Raw genomic sequence first — 19,199 nt, 5'->3', positions numbered from 1 at the left:
TGTTGGCCTGCAAGGAAAGAAAATGACAAGTTGAGTAGAAGGAGATAAAGGGATAAAGATGCCCATCGAAAATGTGCATACATATTTTCGATGTGTGTATATTTTTTATTTTCAGCATAGTCTGATATGTGTGCCTCTATGCAACTGGAACTTAAATGAAATAATAAGAAAATAAAAACATATAAGAACAGAACAGTATATTTTTTTAAAGTTCTTATATTCAATGGGCAGTTTGTGCTTAATAATTAAACATTTTATTAAGTACATTATTTAATATTCTATATAAAATTTATTACTTTACATTCTGATTATAGATATCTAGTTCTGCTTTCTGATAAAATTCCTTGAGTATTTAATTAAAATGCATACTTTATTAACATTTAGTAAGGGAAGGAAGCATGATGTAAACTTTGGCTATGAATTTGACTATAGAATTTTTTAATAAAAATCTTTGCCTCCTATAATAAACTTTGTTTATATTAGGTGCATCCTTCCCTCCTAAAGAGTTCACATATTTAGCAAAATACTATTTCTAGAAGTAATATCACACAATATTTTCATAGATTATAAAGATATTTACTTGTGTTTAAGCTTTTTGTAGGAAAAAATACTGCATAGTTATCAACAGTATAGTAATACTAATATTTTGGTTTAATTTATTTAGTTATAAATAATGTTCTATGCCTAAATCCTTCCTATTTGAATATAATCTCAATCATATTCTTGAAGCAAAGTAATTTCTAATGTAAATTATTTCTCCCATCCCTTTTCTTTGCATTTTATCTTGACAAAGATGATGAATGAAACCCTAGTCTTAACATCAATGTCTATACTGACATTGACTTAAAGATTTTGTACCTATTAGCTGGTGCTGGAAAACAACTGTTGTGCTTACTTTGTTAGCCTTCAAGTTCCAGTTATTGTTAGATCTTCTTAAATACGAAGCGTAAAGGAACAACACATTTTTAATGTTTAAATTATACCATAGTATGGCAGCTTTCTAATCAGAAGTTATTGAGTACAGAGCATGATACTTGGTTTAAAAATGTATTAGTGTGAAGTGGTGAATTCTAGAAATGGTAGTTTTTCTTCTACACTAGTAAACTTCTAAACAATAACTAAATTGAAGTAATTCAGCTTTTGGAGGGTTTTACTAACAAAAGGTAGGAAGAAAATGCTGTTGATTAGATCCTCTTACTATAATTTCCTTGGACAGATACCCAATCTAATGAAAACCTCCATGATCTTGTAGTAAGCATACAGAAACAACAAAAAATATTTTAATAAGCTGTTGAAAAATGTAAACTGACTGGAAAAAAACACTGATAATGGTTCAATATTTTTTTAATTGAAAGTGTATATATATTTACTTTAATTCATTTTAACAGAAAAGCCACGGGAAGCTTGTTTTGATCCTGGAAACATCATGAATGGGACAAGAATTGGAACAGACTTTAAGCTTGGTTCAACTATTACTTACCAGTGTGATTCTGGATATAAGATTATGGATCCTTCAACTATAACGTGTGTAATTGGTGCAGATGGAAAGCCAGCATGGAACAGAGCATTGCCATCTTGTAATGGTATATACAGTTTTCTTACAATCTCTTTTTCCCCTAGTGAATTCAGAATTTCTCAGTCCCCTGAGGCTTTTTTATACTATTTCTGTGCATATAGCTTATATTAAAGAAAACTGAATTTAAAAAATAAAAATTGTGATGATATGAGTTTTGAACTATAGCTTACTCACTGATGCATTGTTTTAACTGTTTAAAAATATCTTTACATTCTGGAATGAACACGGATTGTTATGTTCATAATAATGATTACAATGTAATACATAAGTTTCCGTGGTTTCCTGTTTAGATCAATTTTAGTGGAAGGCTTTGTGATCTGTATGAGAATCCATATAAAATAGACTAAATAATAATTATGAAGTATTACTAGCCTATCCATTGTTTCTTTTTATTCTATTTGTATTGTCTATTGCCTGTTTATTGTTTACTAGACTGCAAGTAGAGGCAGTCCTTTCAACAAAGTGGAGCTTACCTATATGACTGATTTTTAGTAATAGGGACTTATCTGTGCTCCCACATATTCTTAAGATGTATACTTTTCAGGTATTACCTTCCTAGCAATAGTGACTTAGAACTGCATTCTAAAATGATGTAACAACCATGTCCCTAAGCTCCACATCTACACATCTTTTAAAAACCTCCTGGGATGGTGACTCCACTACATCCCTGGGCAGCCTGTTCCAATGCCTGTCAACCCTTTCAGTGAATAAATTTTTCCTCATATCCAATCTAAATCTTCCCTGTTGCACTAAAGACCATTTCTTCTTGTTCTGTCGCTTGGTGCTTGGAAGAAGAGACCAACACCCCCTTCAGGTAGTTGTAGAGAGCAGTAAGGTCTCCCGTCAGCCTCTTTTTCTCCCAACTAAACAATCCCAGTTCCCTCAGCCACTCCTCATAAGACTTTTCGCCAGACTCTTCATCAGCTTTATTGCTCTTCTCTGGACACGCTCCAGCAACTCAATGTCTTTCTTGTAGTGAGAAGCCCAAAACTGAACTCAGTATTCAAGGTGGGGTCTCAGTAGTGCAAATATATGCCTGTACATACACATACCGAGACACACACACTTTAATTTGACTACCCTGACAGTAGAAAAGTGTTTTCTTGTATTTGGATGGAACATCATGTGTTTTAACTTTTGTTCTGTGATTTGACACTGAGAAGAGTCTGGCTCCTCCTTCTTAATTTCCTCCCATCAAGTATTTATACACATTGATAAGATCCCCCTGAGCCTGTTTCCTAGACTAAACAGTCTCAGCTCTCTTAGCATCAGCTCATATGAAAGATATGCCAGTCTATTAATCACCTTTGTGGCTCTTCACTGGACTTACTCCACCAAATCCATGTGTTGCACTTCAGATACATCCTTACCAATGCTGAGTTGAGAGGAAGGATCACCTCCCTTGATGTTTTGGCGAATGATCTTCTTTAGCTCAAGAGGCTGATGGCCACCTTTGCTGCAAGGGCACAATTGCTGACTCATGTTCAGCTTTTTGACCACCAAACAATAACTAATATATGTCATCTCCTTTTTATTTGTTAAAATTGTTCTATATTTATACAAAACAAAAGCTGAAACAAGGGATAGAGTATAAATTAGCCATTTCTGAGATGTCATTTTAATTTTCTTCCTCAGTATTTGTAGTTCTTATTCCAAGGTGACAATTCTTGCAGTATTGAGATGCTTGTGATATCTATTCTAAATAACACTGAGAGTCTAAAGAAGCAGAAATTACTAACTGAAAGACTGAGTATCTTGACACTTAAATCTGAGTAAAACTAAGCTGGAATGCATGCCTGTGAAAGTACTACTATAGCTTCCTGCGTGTGCCATTTTAAAATACATACTCTTATGACTTCAGTTAAGGTGTGGAAGGTTTTTAAATATAATTTACACAATTGCTACACTTGTGTCTCTAGTATGGAATAAAACATAATAGATAAATAAATATTTATCTATTTATACTCCTTTGTGGAGTCTTAAATAACTCTTGAATAAAATAGAATTGATTTACAAGAAGGACAAAAATCTCAAATTGCAGGTTATAATGGAACCACAGATTAGTGAGCTCTTTGTATCCCTGTAAGTCTTATTTTGCCATAGTACTGTAATGATGGCTGTGCCAAGTATCCAAAGGAAGTGTTTGTCACAGGGCAATTTTGAGTAAAATTGAGACACTGATAATTTAAAGTGAAAGAATAATGAAGTAAGTGGAAAGTGTAAACAGAAGAATTTAAGTTTAAAAATAGATAAGAAATAGAGATCCATTGTATAAAACATATAATGCATAATTTAATGTTAAGAGTCATATAGGAGTCCAGAATGAAAATATACTCAGGATCATCTTTGTTGTCTCATAAAGCCCTTTTGTAATATACAGCTTAACCCAATCAAAACTGAAAATACCAAACAAAAATGCTTACAATGCAGTATTAGCACAACGTTCTGAGTTTATTTATTCAGTTAATTAATTGCTCCTTTTAAAACTTCTTTAAAATATTGTATGAAAAACATTACAAATTTTGAAGCATGAAAAATGGAGAAGTACCTAAAATGAGTGCTGTACAGTAAATCTTAAGAATCTCTGAAAATTATGCACTTTGTTCAATTACCCTAGTTAAGTGAATTAATTCAATTTGATTTCTTTGTGGTGTGGTTTTTGGTTTTTTTTAAGGTAGCATTCTGCAATCAGACATGATGAAAACAAGTTTCGTATTTATCTAGGTAACAATGGGCAACTGCCACACTGAAACACGAATGGAAAGTCTCAGACATACTGTTTTCATTATTAATTTCACAATCCTTAATGAAGTTATTAAAATAGATCCTCTGTAGCTTTTGCTCACTAAAATGACATTACTTGCACTGATAAATTTTGCAGCTTTAACCTACAAGAGAAATTTTCTTGTATCCTTTTTAGCTTAAGCACTCATAGGCTTTCCTTGCAGAGTGGATATGCTACAAAGACTTTATCATAGATTTTATCAAAGATATTATCATAAACATATCTAAAAATAGGAAAACACATGTTAAATGGACTCATTTTTACAACGCCATAACTTTGGATTTTGTTTTAAATTAAGCATAATTATATAATTTCATTCCAGTGAAATGTTAATGACTTCAGAATTTCATCTAGTAATTAGAAGACAGACTTCGTGGCTTAGTTTCTGGTATCCTCAAAGCAAGAAGAGAGAGAAATATAAAGATTTTAAATTCAGAGTATGAATTGATTTCTTGGGATATTTGAGTTTCACCTCAGCGATGTAATCCTATTCAGCCTACTTATAGATTAAACTTTGCATCTTCCATCATTACATTGCATTTTTGAATAATTCATATAAGCAGCTAAGAGAAGATACAATTTGTAGTATCAATTGCTGCCTGTACAATAAAGTTAAACTTACAGAGATATTTCAAATGTGATTTTAAGCCCAGCTGCTGTCAGGGAGCAGAAAGAGCCAGTCTGCTCCACAAGGGCAGATGAGTCAGGAGCCAAGGATGACCAAAGCACAGGCTGTGCCCTCACTCAGTAGACACAGTCCTGCAGCACATGAGCTGGGTCAGCAGAGCCAGGAGCTGGTAAAAGGTCCTTTGAGAGCCCCAGACCAATGAGCTCGTTTTCCACCTGGACCCCACGTCCTTCTCCTCACAGCTACTTTATAGGCAGTTGTTAAAATGTAATCTGCTATGTGTAAAATTCCCAGAGTGGAGTAAGATTGGTTTACTTTATTCCTTATAGTAGAAAGTAATTGTTTAGGTCATGCACTGATCTTTTCCTTGCTTAAAAACAAAACTAATATGACTATTCTAGGTTGTTTTTTTATATATAATTTAATGTATTTATTTTTAAAATAACTCCATTATTGATTTCTTGGGTAAAATAAGTGTGCCACAATCTTTTATCCTTGTAAAAACTATCATTTTTAGAAGTGTTATTGCCCATACATGGAAGGAACATAACATGCATACATTGTTATTTTTTTTTTCCTCATGATACAGACAGAACTGCTACTTACATAATTCCTGACTAGTCTTGAAGCCTGGGGCTCCACTTTCCTTAAATATCCCTTCTAACTTCTGTAGAGTTTCTCTTACTTTTTCTGTTCTGTTTTATATACATATAAATCCAAAGATTTTTTTTTAAAATATAATATATATGGTCTTTTAATAATCATCTAGGAAGTTATGAAAAGCAAGGCAGTTCAGGCATACATTCACAAAGCAGAATCCATGGCATTCTGTGCAGGGTACTATTAGCATATAGAATCATAGAATCAGAATGGTTAGGGTTGGAAGGGACCTTCAAAGGTCATCTAGTCCAACCCCCCTGCACGGAGCAGGGACATCCCTGACTAGGTCAGGTTGCTCAGAGCCTCATCCAGCCTGGCCTTGAACGTTTCCAGGGATGGGGCATCCACCACCTTTCTGGGCAACCTGTTCCAGTGTTCTATAACTCGCATCGTAAAAAATTTTTTTCCTAATTTCTAATCTAAATCTACCCCCCTCTATTTTAAAACCATTACCTCTCGTCCTATTGCAACAGGCCCTACTAAACAGCCTGTTCTTGTTTTGTTAGTGAGGGGGGGCCTAAGGTGGTAGCTTCTGTAGGAAACTGCTAGAAGTTGCTCCCCTTTGTTTAATGGACTCGGCCGGGCCTAGGGCGGACCCCCTGCTGGCCAAGGCCAAGCCAATTGGTAGGAGAATGTCCCATGATAACGCCTCTGCGATAACGTATTTAAGAAGGGGAAAACAGAAAAAAAAAAAGGAGAGAAGATGTGAAGCAGCTGAGCGGGGGGCAGACAGGGGGAGGCACAAGCCTTGTGGGCCTTGCAGGCTTCACCCTCTGGCCTCCCGCTGGGCAGCCGACTGGGCCCAACTTGGCCCAGACTGGCTGCAAGAAGTGGAGAGGAGATGAGAAGTGAGTAAGATGTAAAAAGGATCCTGAGAGGCGTCTGCCAGCCTGTTGTGAGGAATGGCTGCAGACGCCAAGGTCAGTGAAGAAGGAAGGGGAGGAGTAACGCGGCTCCTGGCCAAGATTCCTCTGCAACTCGTGGTGAAGACCATGGTGGAGCGGGTTGTCTCCCTGCAGCCCATGGAGGCCCACGGAGGGGCAGAGATCCACCTGCAGCCCATGGAGGACCCCACGCTGGAGCAGGTGGAGGCCTGAAGGAGGCTGTGGCCCGTGGAGGGCCCGCTGGGACAGCTGTTCTAGAGGGACTGCACCCCGTGGAAGAGATGACCCACGCTGGAGCAGTTTCACGAAGGACTGTGGCCCGTGGGAGGGACCCCACACTGGAGCAGAGGAGGAATGCGAGGAGTTCTTCCCCCGACGATGATATAGCGGCATAAAACAACGCGTGATGAACTGACCGCGACCCCCATTCCCTCTTTGCCCCTGTGTAGCTCGGGGAGGGGAAGGTAGTAGAGATAAAGTTAAGCCCGGGAAGAGGGAGGGGTGGGGGGACGTTATCTTGTTCCCTGTCTCATTCTCCTGCTAGTTTTAGAAATAAATGAATAGTTTTCCCCAAGTCGAGTCTGTTTTGCCCATGACGGTAACTTTAAGAATTTCTCCCCGTCCTTATCTCAAAACTTGAGCCAGTTTTCTTATATCATCTCCCCCTATTCTCTCGGAGGGTGGTGGGAGCGAGAGAGAGACTGCATAGTCTGGTCCCGATCGGGGCTGAACTACGACACAGCCTTTCCCCATCTTTCTTGTAGGCCCCCTTGAGGTACTGGAAGACCGCTATCAGGTCTCCCCGGAGCCTCCTCTTCTGCAGGCTGAACAGCCCCAACTCTCTCAGCCTGTCCTCATAAGAGAGGTGCTCCAGCCCTTTTATCATCTTCGTGGCCCTCCTCTGGACCTTCTCCAACTAGTCCATGTCCTTCTTGTGTTGGGGGCTCCAGAAATGGACACAGTACTGCAGGTGGGCTCTCACCAGGGCAGAGTAGAGGGGGACCTGCTGGCCACGCTTCTCTTGATGCAGCCCAGGATGTGGTTGGCCGCCTGGGCCGCAAGGGAGCATTGCCTGCTCATGTTAAGTTTCTCATCCACCAGCACTCCCAAGTCCTTCTCCTCAGGGCTGCTCTCCATCCATTCCCCACCCAGCCTGTATTTGTGCCTGGGATTGCCATGACCCAGGTGCAGGACCTTGCACTTGGCCTGGTTGAACTTCATGAGGTTGGCACGGGCCCACCTCTCCAGCCTGTCAGCGTCCCTCTGGATGGCGGGTATTCCTCTGAGACCCAAGATAACTGCTGTGTCATTTGTTTATGTGGTATCATTTTTTTTTTCTGAGCTTTTTTAACATAGGTACATAGATGGATCTAGACATATATTAAAATAAAAAAAACCCCACCTAAATTCAATGTTTACAGTTTCTTTCAACTAAATAATTTGTATTTCCAGTCCTATATGAATACTTATAGTCAAGTAAAACTCTCATCTATTATAATTTTTAAGAAATTTTAATAAAAATTATATCCTGAGAAAGAATCATTAGATATGTAATTATAGGAAAATCAAACAAAAGCAAAAGCACTAAACTGTCACTTTATAATTTTTAGGTTTTCATTTTCAGACTGAACTAATACAGGCAACTGTATTTAATATAATATATTTCTTTCTGTTTTGTTCCCAGCACCATGTGGAGGGCAGTATATTGGATCAGAGGGAGTGGTTTTATCACCAAGTTATCCTCATAATTACACTGCTGGACAGACTTGCCATTATTCAATTACTGTACCTAAAGAATTTGGTAAGAATTTATTCTACTGATTTATCAATCATGAATAATTGTTCTACTGTTCACATGTTCATATGTGTAATAGCGACCTTAGATTTTCAAGATATTGCAAATTGCGTATCAAAAATAAATGTATTCTTGACATGGAAGTTGATTCTAGGGTTTTAACCTTTTACTTCTCCCTAGAGTAATCAGTAGACCTCAGCCAAGCCATCTATGTCTGATATCCAAGCATATCCCGAATATTTTAATTGATTACCTCATTCGTCATCATAGGATAATCATTCATTCAAGCTTCCTGCAAAGTAAAATCAGTTGTCAAAAAAAAACAACCATCAAGTATTCTCTTATATTTTAACTTTTTGTTTTTCATGTTTTAAGAAGGGCAAGATGAGGAAGATTACATTTAACAAATACAGTGGGGGGAAAGAAAGCAATTTTACATAAAAGTACCAGAAATGTTTGTGAAAAATCACAAAACTATGATTTCAATGTGTCAAAATACTTGGATAAAATCTCTAAAACTTATGCAATTGTATGTAGAGTATGGTTCTCTGCAAAGCAGGTTTCTCTAATCCAAGTTCTGACAAATAGCAGTGAGCAACCTGGTCTAGTGGAAGATGTCCTTGCCAATGGCAGGCAGGTTGGAGCTAGATGAACTTTAAAGATCCCTTCCAACCCAGATCATTCTATGATTCTATGATAAGATCCATTTTCATACTTACTTGCCAAAAAATTGAATACACAGCCATTTAGTGTGCTTGATACTTTCTGTGTGCAACAAAACCTATAAAGACTCAGAATTTTTTTTCACAGAGGAATTTGGAAAGCTGCTGACAGAAGCAGTTAGAGATTTACAGGTTGAAAGCTTGGAAAAAGTTTTACACCTTCTAATAATGATTCATAATTTTATTCCAGTACCGAACTTCTGAATATTAGTCTTTATTGTTATTATTATTATTATTAGATACAAGCTGAATGTGTTTGTTCACAATTTTTGTTCAGCTTCGTAGTAAGAAAATAATTCCTTCATCATGTTTTAGAAAGTTTGCTTTTACATTTCAGAAGCATTTCTTCAGTAAAAAAAGAAATACAGTTGCACAGTAGATATTTGCAACAACTATGGTTAAATAATTATCAAATAAAATATTTGTGTTAGTTATTGTCCTATTTTTAAAAACCACAATATATATAATCTAAAATTTATTCAACAATGTTTTAGGCGTGTGAGTAACACAAATCCTTGAGATTTGTGTTACAGGAAAGCTTAAAAATACTCTGTATTCTTTATTATAGTTTTAATATTTCTACATGAGAAATTTAGATTTCATAGGATATAATTCTTCTTTTTCCTGCTCAAATTGTACAAAACACAAGAAAATAACCAGTAGAACAAGAAAGTGGTTGCAACTTACAGAAAGAATCTGTCAAATCATTCATAGTAATTAAATCACCAAGACATTGGCTATAGTGAAATGCTATTGGAGCTTTAGAGAGAGAGACATATTTACCCAATTAGAAGCTTTATTATACAATATTTTTCACTAGAATTTCAGATTGAGAACATGCAAAATGTGTCTAGGCCCATATCAGAAGTTCTGAAGTTCTTTAAATTAATTACATTGTGTTTACATTTTTGAGGTTTAATTAATATATTGAATTATTAGCTATTATCACAATTTAGAAGATTTTAATAAGTAATGCTCAAAATTTCATATTTTACCATATGCTATTTAAAAATTATGCAACCTTTTCACCAGCCATTCTCATAATTTATCCCCACTCAGGACCAAGCTATGCAGTCTCTCACTCACTGCCCCCACCCTCCAGTCGGAACAGGAGGAAAATTGGTAAAGAAAAGAACACAAAATTTGTGGGTTAAAATTTAAAAAAAAAAGTTTAAGAGAACAACAGAAAAAAAAAAAAAAAACAGAGATAGAAAACAAACAAAAAGCCCAATAACAGAATATACTTAAGCATTTAATTTACAGTACAAAAAGCTAACAGTAGATCCTGATGTCTCCCTTCCTCCCTCAGCACCCTTCTCACTTATACACTGAGCATGATGTCGCATGGTGTGTAATAGCCCTATGGCTAATTTGGGAAAACTTATCCCAGCTGTTGGCTAATTAGTAAACTCTCCCAGCTGTGTCCCCCAGCCACAGGGGCCACCAGCTCCAGTTCCCCTTCCATCTCAGGTGAAAAGTAACTCAATTATAGCCAGAATCAGGACAAAACTATAGATTTATGAAGATAAGTGTTTCCAGAGTTTCTTTTTAAGCCCAAATAAGTATTTTTTTTTCTTATTTGTTAGAAACTGACACAAGTAGAATCTGTAGCTACCATTTACAATGTTTGGCAAGTACCGACAAAATTATTTCTCTATACTGGATCCTTATGACGGTCTTAACTTTAAGAGGACCTGACAGAAAAATTACTTGAATGTACTGGCCATAGACATAACTTAAAACCAATCCTTTTTAATTTGTGATAGAAATTTTTTTAAAAAATATATATTTTTATCAGTTCTAATAAGTTTGAGTGTTGAAGAACATTGCAATAACTTTACTTCTAGTTGATAATAGTTTGCACAAAGGATACCCTTGTATCGATGAAGACTAATTGCACACTGGGCTGCATTAGCAAGCATGTAGCCTGCAAGTTGAGAGAAGGTACTTTTTCCTTCTTCATAGCCTTAATGAAGTAGCATCAGAAAACTATTCCTATAGTTTTGTGCTTCCAAATTATGAGGCACAAATTGCTAAAATAGAACAAGCCCCACAGAGAGCCAGCAAGATGATTAGGAGACTGAAGAGCCTGGAGAAGCTAAGTGAAGGAGGACCCATCCTTCCAGAAGTATGCAGTAGGAGAACAAGTGGCAGTATTCACAAGTTGTAGCACAATTCTAACTGGACATAAGGAGAATGTTTTCATCATGACAGGGATTAAGTACAGGTAACTCGAAGAATTTTTGCTAATTTTCAAAATTTGCTCAGAAAAAGACCTGAGCAACCTAATATAACTTCCAAGTTAGCCCTACTTTTAAAAATAAGGAGGTTGGACTATGGAATTTGTTTTTTAAAAAAGTTTAAAAAAATAAGAACTTTACAGGAAGTTGGAAAATACAACAGAAATTGTGCTGCTCTGAAGACCCATGGTTTGTATACAGAATCTGGAATAGGTATAATTTTAAAACAGATTCCTCCCTTGTCAATAAAATATGAGTGGCTAGAGTGGTGAAGTAATATTTTTATTGACTTGATTTTACCTGTTTATTAGTTCATGTTTCTGTTGCTGTTGATATTTGAATTCAGTGAACCATTTGATATTGACTAGTGAGACGTGTTCTATATTAAATAATTTATTAATACACTTCAAATTACTTACAGCTGAAATGCAAATTAAGTGTAACAATATGTCAAAACCAGTAACGCATTGATATTTTAAATATTTCATCAGTTTTTATATCTTTCTGATTAAGTACTAATGCAAAATTACAAAAATAGTTAAATCAATAAGTTTAAAACAGCTTTCTCAGATTAAAGCTGGATAAGCAACTAATCATGTGTGACAACAGATGCTCCTTAATCGTTGCTAAGGTTGGTAATGAAATTTTGGTAAAAGCTTTCTTTTAGATATTCCATTTTCTTATTCTCATAGGTACTTATGCAATAAGGAACAAGACTTGTTTGACTGGAGAGCAGACTTTTAGGGAAAGAGTGATTTAATTTTTATTTTTCTTTAATTTAAAAAAAAAAGAAATAATGAAAAGCAAATCATATTCTTATTACTTATATTGAATGCAGCTGTTTTATCCTGGTAGACAATAAATTAACTTGGAAAGGATTCATGCAGGAATCCACTGGTAATCAAAACAAGCAAAAATATCTCATCGAATTTATTTTTAAATACTAGGTTATTGTTTTATCTTCTCTCTTTTTATTTTTTTTCTCTCTTTTTTTTTAACGTAGTTGTGTTTGGACAGTTTGCCTATTTTCAGACAGCTTTGAATGATGTGGCAGAATTATTTGATGGAGAAAACTCTCAGGCTAGACTTCTTAGTTCACTGTCTGGATCACACTCAGGTAAATAATAAAGAAAAGTATACATTTCTTACAGAGCTCAGTATGGAAAAAATAAATCAGGAGAATGCTATGAATTTAATTTGGAAATATAAAAATAAACTCATTGGAACAGGATGCTAAAGGAAATGGAAGACCCTTTTAAGTCTTTGAATCAAGAAGTTCTTCTGGAACGTATGGTTTAGACAAGAACTGATCACTGGGATGAGTGCAGAAATAATTGAATGAAATTCTTAGATCTTTATGTAAGAGGGCAGATTCAATGGTATAATTATCTTTTCTACCCCTAAACTCTGTGAAATACATATCTACATTTTCTGAATGTCTAATTTAAACACAAATTACTTGTATTCACAAAATGTAATTATCTGTATGCAAACATGCACTTAGACTAAAAGCAGGCCAGATGTTGCATTCAGGTAACTATAGCAAAATGTTGACCCTGTGAAATCATATTCAAACTTATATGGATTTCAGCATGGCCAGAATTTCCAGTGTGTGTATATGTAATGACTATTTTCATCTCAAGTGGATAATATGTAAATATATTTCTGCAGCTATAAATGTGTTTTGTCACACACTCCTAGTATTTAGGATAATTTATATGTGAGTTTAAGATTTTTGCAATCCAGGGCTTTTCATGGCTTCTTAATTTGCACTTTGCATAACTGGAGAAATACTTGCTATTAAAAGAATGTAACATATCAATTTGATTTATAGAAAACATTTTATTATTTGAAAAATTCAGCTCATCATTTTCCTCTGGTGAGTCCTACCTATTTGTGTCATAATAAGAGTTCACAAAGTTTTTCAAAATTTTTTTTAATTACTGATGAGAGTTCAGGAACAAAACAAAATACTTGCTTTTTAGTGTTTTAATTTAAGAGACAACTCATCTAAGCACCCAGTTTTACTGCATGAAACATAAAAATTGAAACCAGCATCTGCTTTCACAGTAGACATTTGAAAATTATTTAAGGGAATTTAAACTTGTGATTTTTACTTGTGACATAGCTGATTTACATTGGTTTAGGATAGGATTATGTTATGTGGAATTGCTAGCTACAGTAATATAAAACTAATCTAAGTGAAAGAATTATAAATCCTATTTACAGAGTTATTAAAGAGATTTTAAATTAGTGCATTGTCATTCACGTCAGTAGAATTTTCTAAAATATGAGTATATATAATCCAATGAGAATAAAAACAGTTGTCATATGGAGTGGCATCCTTATAGTGTAAAAGCATGGTAGTTTCGTCTGTAGTGATTAATTACTGAACATTTATCATGATTGCAGATAGATATCTTGGGAAAGGAGATAAAATATATTAAACATCTTTATTAATCCTCAAGTCAATAAATAAAATTTGAAATACTATTAGAATATTAATAATGTCATCTAGTTCATGTGTGACCATATATTTTATTAAAGCAATTACATAAAACGAGTCAAGGATCTGTTCTCTCTCATTTCAGTTTTAGTTTTGAAATGGTAAACATCACATGAAGATCCCCTGTGGCATTTTTCAAATACTTTGAATTGTTTAATGTGTTTTGCAAGGCAAAGTAAAGCTCTCAGTCACACAGAAAAAGTTAACTAAAATGATTTTGGGCCCCGATGGCATTAGGGTTCCCCAAACAAGTAATTTACTGGAGCTCTAGTTCCAACAGCTGCAGTAAATGTCAGAAAGTATATGTTGCTGAATCATGAAGTCTTTTTATTCTGACAAATTTTCAAACCTGCATCAGCAAATTTAATTTTATGTACTGTTATGTTTTCTTTAACTATAGAGGAAAACAGAAACTATGTATTCTAACAATATATTTGATTACGTACTAAAGAGCTGTAACTGTTTTTTCTGTTTTGAGTATCTAATTTATTTTATCTTTTCATTTATAGGAGAGACATTGCCTTTGGCTACATCTAATCAAATTCTTCTGCGATTCAGTGCTAACAGCGGGGCATCAGCCAGGGGGTTCCACTTTGTTTACCAAGGTAAATGTGTCTGCGTTTGGGGGAAGACACTGGTGCCAGTCTCACATTGTATATTATTTTGAATTCTTCTTAGATCTTAAAGTATTTCTTTAAATATGGATATTGTCTTAACCTTTTTCCAGCCATCAGGGACTCCTAATGGTAGACTGGCTTCATAATGGCAGTTGTCTCCCATGAATCCTGGCTGGCCCTGTGGACTTGAAAATGTTCAGCCTCTCTCAGTAGTCTGTGATTTATTGCTCCCTTACTGCTGAGTGTTCATATCCTCCTCAGACTGTAGAAGTACATAGTGAGGACTGTGAAGGCAAGGCAAAAAAAGGCATTTAATACTTAAATATCTTCTGCATAATTTGTCCGTAGCTTGTCCACACTTTCCCCCACCCCAGGCTCCCCCCGCCTCCAGTGTATCAACATACTGACATATATCTTTAACTGCCCTTTGTAATTAGCATATCTGTAGACTCCTTTTTCCCAATGTCACTTGCTAGTTTTTGCTCCAGATGGACTTAGATTGTCCTGATTTTTGTTTCTCAGTAGCTGAGCAATGCTGTCATACCCCTGATTTATTTCCTATCCTTGCCTTCACTTGTGGAATATCCCCTTTTTGTGTTTAAATATTTTGAAAAGCTCCTGGTCTAGCACTGCAGGCTTTCTGGCCAAATTCCCAGTCTTTCCTCACAATGGGATAACTTGTTCCAAAGCTCTCAGATCTCTCTAAAAAGTTCACCAGTATCCTTCCTCTTCATTGCTGGTCCTTAGGAGAGTCTATGTACCATCTTCATGAATATGCCAAACTCTGCTCACCTTGGTTCCAGCCTTCTGTAGGTCGCCCAGCTTCATCATCTTGCAGTTCTTGCAGCCCAGGCTGTCATCTATATCCATATGCCCAAACAGCTTTTCTCTGTTTGTGAGCAGCTGGCCAGGTTGTAGCTACTTAATTTAATTATCTGATAGAAATATCTATTAAATCTAACCAGTGTTTTGCTTGACTAAAACGAATAGGGACAAGACCACATAACTTGTTTGCTGAACACCGTGACTATTATCTTCAGTTTTGTGTAAAAGGAGATATACATCTTTATTTTGTATTGAGTTGGATCTAAGTTGCTAGATCGCTATGGACCAGAGGAGGCAGATAATTGATCTCTGTTACAAGCCAGATTTCCCTGAGATGGAAGTGAAAACATGCTACTGATTAGTATTTGAAATGGGCACTGGAAATCCACCTAGAATTGCTAGCTGCATTTTGGAATTCGATAAGTCAGTAAAAATAAAATCACTAGATTTGTTACACAATATCAACATTCCAACAATTTCTGATTTATATTCAGCTTTATAGTGACACAGAAAATAAGTCTTGTGGTTATGGTGAGGAAATACCCAGTTACCTGAAACAGATGTTAAAAATAAAATGAAAGATTTTATACTTTTATACTTAAACGTATACTTAAGATTTCTTTAATACTTAATTTTTGCCCCATCCAATTACAGTTACAATATAAAATAATGATCATTTTCTAACAAAAACAATAGAAAAATGTATTTTGAGATTTGTGCAATACTGACAGTTACTGACTTAGCAAATGAGTACAGCGTGAGAGCTGTTATGAGAATCTGTTACATTCACCTAAACTCTTTATCTCTAGAAGTACTCTTCATTTTGGCTTTCTCAAGACATAAAGGAAAAGAAAAATAAAGACGATATGTTGAGCTACTTATGAAAGTCTCAGTTCTGGATATGTATATGTAGCATAACATTGCTGAAATAATATAGCTATGCTTCAAGATGTTTTTACCACCTACAGCTTCAGAGTTAGTTTGAAGTTAGCTTGGATTCTGCATCACACAGAATTCCTCAGTGCAATACTATAAAGAGGGGATAAAAGTGCCGAAGACACTTTCAAGGTTACCTCATGAATATCTGTAGCTCAGCTCAAGGTTTTGGGGAATTTGCTTAATTCTGTTAGTATTGCTCAGTACTTCCCGTTGATGTTTCAAGAGTTTTTGTTCAGGCTGCTAAGAAGTGTTATCTTCTTGGAGAGCTTGGAGGGAAAGTTAGTATGGCAGGGACCATGAGGCAGTTTCAGTATTGAAGGGTGGCTGGCAGATGTAAGACTTGCAGGTCTGTTCCCAACACAACTGGATTCGAGGAGGTATTATGTGCGTGTCTGCACACTACAGTTTAAATGCAAGAATGAGACAGCATGCCTAAGCCTGTTAGCATGCTGCGAGGCAGCTTAGTACATTAAGTTGATCCATCTGTCTTAGAGAATGCAGTCTGCTGACTCCTGGAACAGTGCTTACAGGTTCATTGACTGTACAGGCAACAAATGCAGTCCCAAAGGAGCTTCTGGGCAGTTCACTAGATGTATAGCATCCAATAAGCTTAATGAGACAATCATTGAACACTATGGTTTATTGTGTAGTCGTTTTTCAGCTTTACTAAATTGAAGTGTATAAGTAGTTTTGTATAGTTTTAAATAATATTACCAAGATTAATTTTAAAACCAATTCATATATTTTTAACATTCGAGTACAGTCATGGTTTGATACAGCAAATTAATTGAAAGAACTGTCTCACTTAAGAATATTTCCAAAGTTGTAAGGAATTTGTTGGGACTGTTCAAACTCACTCTGGACAGTGTTTTTAACCCTTCTTACTTTTATGGTTGTAGAAAGATATCACCATGGCTGCACACTCTACTTTGGATATAGATCAAGATATCAGTACCTGCAGTTTTTACAAATCAAAAGCATCACTTGCATTTAAATTTATCATGCATAAATAATTGGAAAAGTGGGATAATATAAGTTTCTAGAATTAGAAAACAACTTTCAGCATTTGAGTTATCATCCATTGCATATGAATGACACCTTTCTGTGTCATTCTATTTGATTTTCATATGCCTAAAGGGTTTTGTTATTTTTTTTCTGCCTTTAAATAATTGATAGTGATTCAAAACCTCAGTTCTATTACCTGTATGGGTACATATACACAGACAGATGTATTGCTGTTGACCAGTAAGTCTCCAGGTGAGCACAATGATATGCCTCATTTCAATCATTTATTTGGAGTACACTTATTTTCTAGTAATTGGAAGAAATAGTTTTTAACAAATGAGAAGTGTTCTCTACGGCAGCAGAAAATGAGTCAGGTAAAGTCACTTTATTTGTCTCAGGCGAATCATGGTTCTATTTGAATATCCAGTTTTTTTAATATATCTTAAAATATATCCTAAGCATTTTATTTAATACAGGTATGTATGCATACAAATACTGGTTAATAAGTTAGTGGTATTTAGTAAGATCTGTCATTTTGAGATTTTTCAGTCATTTTTTGAAGCATGTGATCATATTTCCAATGAACACCTGTTTGCTAGCCTTTTAAATACCCTAGAGAATAATATCCACTCTCACACTGGACACAGTAATCTGGTCTGCAAAGTCAATAATTTTATTTATCACCCTCTATTCCAGATTGACCTTCTTCCCTGTTCACTTTTCCACTGGGCTGATTTCAATTTTGTTTCACAGCAGTATGAAGCATTTGCTAAAAGATGGAGGATAATTACTATAGAAAATTGAATGTTTCTGTGATACAGCTTAGGAAGTCTATGTTACCAACACTATAGGCAAAAGCTAGAAGGAAGGCTAGAGGGGAAAAAAAAGTTTTTGCTTGCACTATTTCATTCTGGTTTGAGCAAGCAACATATAAGGTTTGTACCTCTTGATTCAGATTTAATGGTATTTGCAATGCCACTTTCTCCAAAACTTTTTTTTTAGCTCCATATGTCATCTGTGCCCTAATTTCTTTTTCCTAGGTGACCACGTTTCCTTGCATTTCATACAATAGGCAAAGGCTATCTGTAGTATCAGACTGAATGAATATCCTGTTTTTCAGAAAATTAGGATCAGGTGTGTTGAAACATGCTAGGAACAATCACATTTAGAGAAGATGCAGATTTTTTTTTTTTTCAGGTTTGTCCTATGCTTGTTTTTCTGCTATGACATAACCTAAGAAACAATAGCATATATTTCTATATAGCTGAGGCTGCAGCAGTACAGAGTTCTTTCCCTTCTTTCCCTAAAAAGCAAAGTAATGACCTTTCTAACACCTAAAAAATTATGAGTTTTCAGTGCTTGTCTTCCTTTGCTTGAATTAGTTTGTGAGATTGTCATAGTTTAGCCCTACTTGGGACAAGGCTATACAGCCTCTCACTTACTCCCCTCATCCTCTGAGGGAATAGGGGAGAGATCATGTAACAAAAAGGCTGGAGATTTGAGATAAGGACACAGAGAGATCATTCAAGTTACCATTACAGGCAAAACAGACTAAACTTGAGAAAAAGTATTTCAATTTATTATTTATAAAATCAAAGCTGGATAATGAGAGAGAATAAAAACAACTTCCCTCCACCCCTCCCTCTTCTCAGGCTTAACTTCATTTCAAATTAGATCTACTTCCTTCACCTCCTCTGAGTGGCAGAAGGGGGAATATGGAATGTGGGTTATGGTCAGTTCATCACATGTTGTTTTCCACCACTCCTTCCTCCTCGGGGGAGGAACTCCTCACATTCCTCCTCTGCTCCAGTGTGGGATCCCTCCCACGGGCTACAGTCCTTCATGAACTGCTCCAGCATGGGTCATTTTTCATGAAGTGTAGTCCCTCTGGAACAGGCTGCCCTAGCACGGGCCGCAGCCTACTTCAGGCATCCACCTGCACCAGCGTGGGGTCCTCCATGGGCTGCAGGTGGATCTCTGCTCCGCTGTGGGCCTCCATGAGCTGCAGGGGGACAGA

At 36.0% G+C, this 19,199-nt stretch overlaps 1 protein-coding gene across 1 annotated transcript in view; it reads left to right on the top strand.

Annotated features, from left to right (window-relative positions):
* CSMD1 (CUB and Sushi multiple domains 1) overlaps positions 1 to 19,199 on the top strand; it is a 1,203,024-nt gene that overhangs the window by 1,009,367 nt on the left and 174,458 nt on the right. Inside the window, exons 30-33 of the mRNA XM_086744017.1 lie at positions 1,389 to 1,583; positions 8,218 to 8,334; positions 12,294 to 12,407; positions 14,306 to 14,401. Of these exons, the coding sequence (XP_086600143.1) occupies positions 1,389 to 1,583; positions 8,218 to 8,334; positions 12,294 to 12,407; positions 14,306 to 14,401 (522 nt within the window). The remainder of the gene's footprint in view (positions 1 to 1,388; positions 1,584 to 8,217; positions 8,335 to 12,293; positions 12,408 to 14,305; positions 14,402 to 19,199) is intronic.

This window comes from Chlamydotis macqueenii, chromosome 3 (assembly GCF_036417535.1).
Source record: "Chlamydotis macqueenii isolate bChlMac1 chromosome 3, bChlMac1.mat, whole genome shotgun sequence".
Classification (NCBI taxonomy): domain Eukaryota; kingdom Metazoa; phylum Chordata; class Aves; order Otidiformes; family Otididae; genus Chlamydotis; species Chlamydotis macqueenii.
This window is presented reverse-complemented; position numbering and strand designations above follow the sequence as displayed.